Source organism: Condylostylus longicornis, unplaced genomic scaffold, assembly GCF_029603195.1.
Source record: "Condylostylus longicornis isolate FDR11 unplaced genomic scaffold, ASM2960319v2 ptg000027l, whole genome shotgun sequence".
Classification (NCBI taxonomy): Eukaryota; Metazoa; Arthropoda; class Insecta; order Diptera; family Dolichopodidae; genus Condylostylus; species Condylostylus longicornis.
This window is the reverse complement of record NW_026577996.1, coordinates 682240-690292: the sequence shown is the minus strand read 5'-3', so window position 1 is coordinate 690292 and position 8053 is coordinate 682240. Positions and strand designations below refer to the sequence as shown.

Below are 8053 nucleotides of genomic sequence, written 5' to 3'. Positions count from 1 at the left end.
TAAATTCTAAAAGAAAAGTGGCAGCGTTCATTTTATATAAAATTATTTACATTATAATAAATAAAATAAATAACATTGCTAATTTCATATTAAAAAATACAATAAAAAATAAACTAATTATGCGATACCCAACAGAACAGCTATACCTAGTTTAAAATTATACTTATCCTATGATCTATTCTAAGAATAATATACATACTTACATAGTTTTATTAAGAATAGCGTGATATTTACGAATTAATCATTTTTTTTATTTAGGAATTAATTATTTTTTTAATTATATTTTTTAATTTTAATATGATAATCTACTTTTGTTTTAATTTATAATGAAAATATAAACAAATAAATGCGCATAATATACATATACATATCCATAAACACATATACATATCTATGTACTCATACTTAGATATTTATGTATGTATATTAATTTATTAAAATATGATTTATGCAAATTCAATATAAAGAAACCTACTTTCGATTATTTCATGCTAAAATTAATAAAAAACGTACCTATGCATGTATTTCTATAATATAACATAATACTACATAGTTAATAAGCTTGGTTTTAAGTTGTCTGAATAAATTAAAAATTAAACTTTTCTGTAAAATTAAATTTTTTTTTCCTTTTCTTTATAATTGTTGCAGTTTTAGCAATTTCCATTTTCACATTTTAAATATCTGACGTTTAACCGATGGCATTATTTATTTTATTATTGATGTGTCATCCGAATATTAATATCATGCTTTGATTTTCGTTTTTATCATTAATTAATTTATTTATTATATTATCTTTTTAATGTGATTGCTATACTTTATATTTTGAAATAAAATATGCATCATATATAAATAAATATTGTTGACTATTATAGTTAAGGTACAAGATGTTCCATAAAGTTTAACATAAATTAATATTGTTATGCATTGAATACTGCACTCGAATATTCTAGTTCCTTTTCAACTTGAATACGTGAAATTTGTATCAATATTCTTTAACTATTTTAAGAAATTGTTAATTTGTATGCGTCTATTACTTTATTTTTTAAATTTTATTTAATTATTTTTACAATTTTCTATAGTCAAATAATAACTTAAATTTTTGAAATAATAAGAATATGTATTTCCTATATTTTTAATTTCACGTTTTAAATTTAATAAACAAGTCTACATTCACTGTTTTCACTTTTTTGGTAATTTCTTCATTTAAATAAACTGTTGTAATCTGCTGTGAAACTACTCATTTATTTGTTCTTTTAATTAATAATGAGATATTTTTTTTATTTTTTTTCTCTTTATTGATTTGCAAAAAATCCCAGAAAATAAAATATTTCTTTAGGCTAAAACAAATTTTACTTTTAACATTTTAAATGACCTTGCTCAAATAGTGTTATCGTCAATAATATCTTTAGGCTTGTACACAAAAATCATATTATTAAGTCTTTGAACCTTAATTTAAATTTAATGGAAAAAATTTTACTATTAAGTATTGTCGCTTAATTTAATTTTTATTATGCTTTTTGAAATATACATATTTGTATAGGTAATATAATACGAATACATTTAATAATAAGCAAATTTTTATTTTAATCAATGAGTTTTAACTCATATATTATAGTAAGCTCTTATCAAATCCATTACAGCATATTCCAAATGAGAGAATATTAGTTAAATGTTTGGACTCTTAAATAAACAATAATATTTTGAAATAATTATTTATCTTTATGAAATTAAATTATTTTTGATATTGTTATTGATTTTCCAAAAGTATAGAAATTATCAGTTGAAGTGCTATCGGTTTAAGAAATGAGACAACTAGTGATCAATAATTTAGACATGGATTCAAGTAGTTCCAAAGAAAATAATTTCGAGGCGTCATTTTGCAGAGTCTCGTCGGTGATCTAAATTGACATGTGAAATTGTATATTTGAACAGACCTGAATGATCATTTTCTTTATTTAATTCAAAAGTGAAAATTACAAAATTTTGCAAATTATATAAAAGAAAAATGAAACACAAGATTAAATTTAGATCCTGCAGCTTAAGATATAATTATTGTAAATTTATATACATACATAAATAGTAAATAAGAAAGAATATAAAATTTAAAAGAACTAACATATTCCAAATTTGAGATCACTTTAAACCTAATAACGAGTAAATACAACGTATATTATGCAACTTATATTTCAATAACTAGTTACTATATTAAAATATAACACCAATAACGTGAAACCTTCCAGATATGTAATATGAAACATTTTCTTTACAAAATCTAAAGCAAAAATAGAGACAATTATTATTTTGATAATTAGTTCTAAACAAATTCAAATACAAGTTCAAAAGTCCTACTCAGAATAAAATTATGCTTAATAGAGTTATTTATCAGTTAAACTAAGTTACCTAAACTTAAATAACGTTCGTTATATAACATATCTTTTGGATACCTGATACCTTTTTATAATTTTAGTTGCTTTCTTATCAACCAAGTTTAAATTAGCCAAGACAGTTATTGTTGTAATACAAGTGATGCAATACTCCATGAACAATTCAAGTAAACTATATTTAGCAAAACATATAGGAACGGAAATTTGAAAGCTACATGTTAACAGAAAAGTATTTTCGAAGGATAAAGGTATAAGCTGAAATTTTAATAATTAAATATTTCTCATGCTCTACCCATTTTTGCCCACTATCAAGGACTAAAATCAAATCAAAGACAAGTAGTTAAACGTTTTCAATCCAGCTCAATAGCAATACCAGTATATACAACAGAGATGTATGTTTCTTCATCGTTAATCTATCCTCTTCAATTGCTTTCGCCAAAATATTTGTTTCTTTTCGTTTTTGTTTATAGTGGTAACTCTATTATTGATACACAAAAGCATTTGAATTTTTAATGTAAATATAATCACATATTTATTACAATTACAGATATGTAACTAAACTGATGTCATTACTATATGGAAAAATAAATAAAATATAAATTTTAAAAGTTCTTTTTAAATATTTATCTTTTAAAATCTTGAAATTGATAGAATTGACGTAATTGTAAACATTTTATTATTAAACATATGTCATTCTAAATGTTTTGAAAGCACTATGTTCATATTGGAAATGTTAATGTTTTCCATATAAATATATTTATATTGCATATATAAATATGTAAATCTTAATGCAAAAACGAATAAATTTTAATTTTATAAAATATTTAATAAATTCTAATAAACTATTCGGAATTTTTTCACAGAAAATAATGCCTTCTTGATTTTCTGTTCTTTTCCAACTATAATTCTTTAAAAATCCAAATTTTACATATCAAGTTTCTCACTTAAATCTTTTGAAAATTTATATTTCAAAAATTATTTTATGACTAATACACATAATAAAATTCTATTTGATATTTTGGTTAACTTTCACTGAAAAAATAAATTCAAAATATAAATTTAAAATAAAATGATACCCTTTAACCTGTATAAAAATTTTTCGCTCATCTCGGAGTTAAATTTTTTGAAGGTTATCAAGTCATAAAGTTTAAAAATTTCTAATTTCATTATCATCGCACCGCAACAATTTTTTTTTCTACATTAAAATTATATTTTTATTATTTTGTAATTTACCACAAAAAATAAAAACAAAATTAATTTTGAACTTTAAACTTTTCCTTTTTAAAAAAAATTAATTTATTTACGATATAATTAATTTTACAAAAATTTACACACATGTTGACAATTCTTAAGAAAAATAAATATTTTTTATTTAAAAATCTTTTAAAAAATAAATTTTATATAACAAATATATACGAAAATACTTACGACAATTAATAATAATGCTGCGAAATATTTTACATAAATTATTGATTGTATGTTATAGTATATATGTGCATATTTAATTGGAAAATTCCTAAAAATGACTCATAATCTACTCTACATTATATTACTTTTTCTCTAATATGTACAACATATTCTATCTAAACTGGCATGTATATAGATATATATATGTACCTATATATTAAAAAAAAAACAAAATTAACAAAAACTAGATTTTCATTAACGTAAATAACGAAAATAGTTTACTTTATAAAATATAATTAAATTTGCAGTCAATCATCAGCTGTTATATTCAGTTATTTTTGTTTTTTTTTTATAAAACTGAGGAGGAAATATTGGAACATTGTAATTATGAATATCTAAACTGGCAAGAAGTTTAAAATGCATAATAAAGTAAAAAATTACTTATTAATAACAATTGCGTTTATTTTTACTTTGAAAAAAAACAAATTTATTTTAAAAAATAGTTCGCCTTCTTTTTATCTGAAAACTTTCTTTACAAGCTCCTTCCCTATTTCATCTTTTTAATTATTTGTAATAATTTCCAGTTTTTCTCAAAGAAATTTTCAAATTAGGGTTTTTAGGAGGTATTTAGCTATTTTCTTTTTAATTATTGCCACGAGATTTTTGGTTTGTTTTTGCACATACTTAGCTTAATAACTGCTACATAAACAAACTGAAACGTTAAAAATTAATAAATCAACTCATAAAAATAAATAGTAATTTAAAAAACCACATTCACAATACTCTACTATTTTTAAAGTATGCCAAAGCCGGTTAAAGTTTTTTTTAATCATCGAATTTTTAAAAAATATTATCAATATTTAATATTTTTCCGTTTTTTTGTTTTTTTATTTAATAAAATGGATATTACAAACAAAATACTGTTAAAACTAATCACAAAAAAATAACAAAAAAAAGCTAAAGTAAAAAAAAATTAAAGATTAAATAAAAATTAATAAAAAGTATGAAAATAAGAAGAACAAAACTATAAGAAAAAAAAGCATAAGGCTATGACCATTCCATAGCTACTATAAAAGAGGTTCAATGTTTTGAGATATTTAACAGTCACATTTAAGCTCTTCCCGAGTACACAGACAGTAGTTAGCATTAAAAGATTTTTCTAATTTTACATTTTTATTTTTCTTTAGCTCATATCTGGTGAGTGTGGTTAAAAAACAATTTATTTTTTCTATAATATTTTAAAAACGCAATGAAAACTGAAATTATTTTGGCACCGGTATATTAATTAGAAAGTGCATTGAATTTTTCTATAAATAAGAGAAAAAATATAAAATGAATATAGCACAGTGTGTTCTAAAAAATAAAAAATATAATACATTTTGTGATATAATAATAATAATAACTAATAATAATATATACAATATGATTTTGGAATGACTTTGCACCTTGTATACAAAAACTGTTTTTTTTGTTTTATGATAAAACAAATGAATTAATTTTAAACATTTGCATTTAAAACAATATATACGAGTTCAACGTATATAATGTATAGAATTTTCGAAAATAAATTTGAAACATAATAAAAAAATTTCAGTTTTGCGAAACTACTTATATAATTATAATTTAAAAAATTATAGAAAGTTAAAAAAAATATAATTGATATTTAGAACAAAATTACATATTATTAGAACTAAGGTAAAAGAAAAAAATAATAAAATAAAAATTTAAAGAAAACAAAGCAGAGTTTATAATTATAATTAATTGCTATAGTCATCAAAAACAAAAAAAAAATAGTTATTTAATTAATATGCATTTTGAGTTCTCATTTTAAATAAATACCCAATATTAATATTTAAATATGCAGAGATGTCAAGGTTAAATTAATTTTGATTTCACTATAGTTCAGTTATTTATTTTGAACTTTATAATATAATGATTTTTTTAATGATGACATATACATACACAGCACATATATATAATTAAACGAAGTAATAAATTTTTAAAATATTTCCATTATATAACAATATATCTATATTAAATCAATGAAATTATGAAAACAATTTAAAATTACAAAATAAGTTTATTAAAAATATTGGAAAATAGAGTCTACATATTTATTTTTTTGCAAGATTTTACTCTAGGATTTAGATTGTTAAAATTAAACTTTAAATATGGTATCTGCTTATATATTTTAGTAGGAGTTTATAATAGATGATTAAGCAAAAATTTGAATCAAATGAATTGTTCCGAACCTTGACTCATTAAAAATCATTTTTGGGAGGAAAAATATTAAACATTTTGCATTCCGTCTACAGTGATGTCTAATTGAATTATGATCACATCGGTATACAATATAAATTTATATATATATATATATATATATATATATATGTGTGTGTGTGTGTGTATATATCTATTCATAACAATTGACACAATTTTAAAAAATATTGATATAGTCACTAATCTTAATACTATTGTGACTTGGAATTTTACTTTATGAAATTTTAAGAAAATAGTACACAAATAATACACCTTTCTAATGATTTTTCCGCATATTTATCAAATATTTACTGCGCAATTTAAATTCTTTAATTATGTTATGAAGTTTTAAAAAATTACCGATTATACCTCGAAAACATATATATTGTAGCTAATTAAAATGAGAGAATTAAGAATGTATGTCACGAACATATATAAATCACTATTGTTATAAAATCGATAAATTTAAATAATTACATTTTTCTTATTTATATTCCAAAAAATTAGTAATTTATTTTATTTTCCTAATATTAACATGCTTCATGTGTTTATACTTACATATATGTATTTTTAACAAGAACTTGAATTTTCAGAATATGTAAGACAATATTGTAAAAAATTTAATTGCATTTTGGTAAAAATCAAAGTTAATGTACATAACATCCGTCATTTTACAACTGCATAATTATTAGTATATAATTCATAAATTACAATACATGCACTGAATTATGTGGTAATACCATGTTCCTGTAATTCCGAAGTTAGAGTATGTTAAATACTACATTAATACCGGAAATTCTATATTCCATCGAATATCTCAAATGAGATACTCAAAATGAAAATCAGCAAAACTAAAAATTATAAAATTTTAAAACGCCGAAATTTATATTACTTAAAATAATTATAAAGTATTTTTATGAAATTTATCATATTTTTTTTAATTTTCAGAATCATATTGAATAATGAAATATTTCGTCTTCGCGTTATTAGCTCTTGTAGCTGTTGTTGCTGCTGATGAACAATACACAACAAAATATGATAATATTGATTTAGAAGAAATTCTTAAATCAGATCGTCTATTTAAAAACTATTATAATTGTTTATTAGACAAAGGTAAATGTACACCAGATGGTCGTGAATTAAAACGTGTTTTACCAGATGCCTTAAAAACTGAATGTTCAAAATGTTCAGAAAGGCAAAAGCAAGGTGTTGAACGTGTATTGAAATTTTTAATTGATAATAAACAAGTTGAATGGAAAGATTTATCAGCCAAATATGATCCAGAAGGTATTTATGTAAAAAAATATGAAGCTGAAGCAAGGGCTCGAGGTTATGAAATTCCAGACTTCATTAAAGCCCAATTAGAAAAAAATTAAAGGAAATATATGCAACCAAACTCAAAACTATGTACATACGAGTAACATAATTGAAATGTTCAAAATTATTAAAATCAAAGATTTTATATTGTAATTAAATTCGCAATAAATTTTTCTTAAAGTCTAAAGTGAAGATATAATATGAAATATATAATAAGACTAAAAACATCAGTAAGAAAAAATAAAAATAATCTAGATCTTTTTTCTAAGAAAATTTGTTTTTTTATTATTATAATAAATGTAAAAATAACATCAATAATATTACGTTTATAAACTCTTAAAATTATTTTTCAAACTAAAAATTCCATTATAATTATATTCTTAATCTCTTATAACAATTATTTGTCTCAATATTCACATGAAAATTGAAACTCTTTCAAATTTCAAGAAATTTGCTGTAAACTCAAGATAAGAAATATGTTATGTAGATACATAAGTACATATACAAACAAAATGAGTTATACGAAATATTTAAAGTTTACAAAGTTATTTTCATTCTACACATAATGCTCTATTCCATTTTATCAAAAGTTCAGTGACATAGGAAAAGTAGTTAACTTTACTCAGAAACATAACTAAAATTTAAAGGGCAAAATTTTGGGATTCTCATATTAAGCCATTGATAAA

At 21.2% G+C, this 8053-nt stretch overlaps 1 protein-coding gene across 1 annotated transcript; it reads left to right on the top strand.

Moving 5' to 3' along the window:
• Positions 1-4843: 4843 nt before the first annotated feature.
• LOC129607413 (ejaculatory bulb-specific protein 3) lies at positions 4844-7640 on the top strand. Its single transcript, XM_055518430.1, has 2 exons — positions 4844-4988; positions 6999-7640. Exon 2 carries the CDS (start codon positions 7013-7015, stop codon positions 7424-7426), a length of 414 nt encoding a protein of 137 aa, XP_055374405.1. The 5' UTR covers positions 4844-4988; positions 6999-7012; the 3' UTR covers positions 7427-7640.
• The last annotated feature ends 413 nt before the right edge of the window (positions 7641-8053 follow it).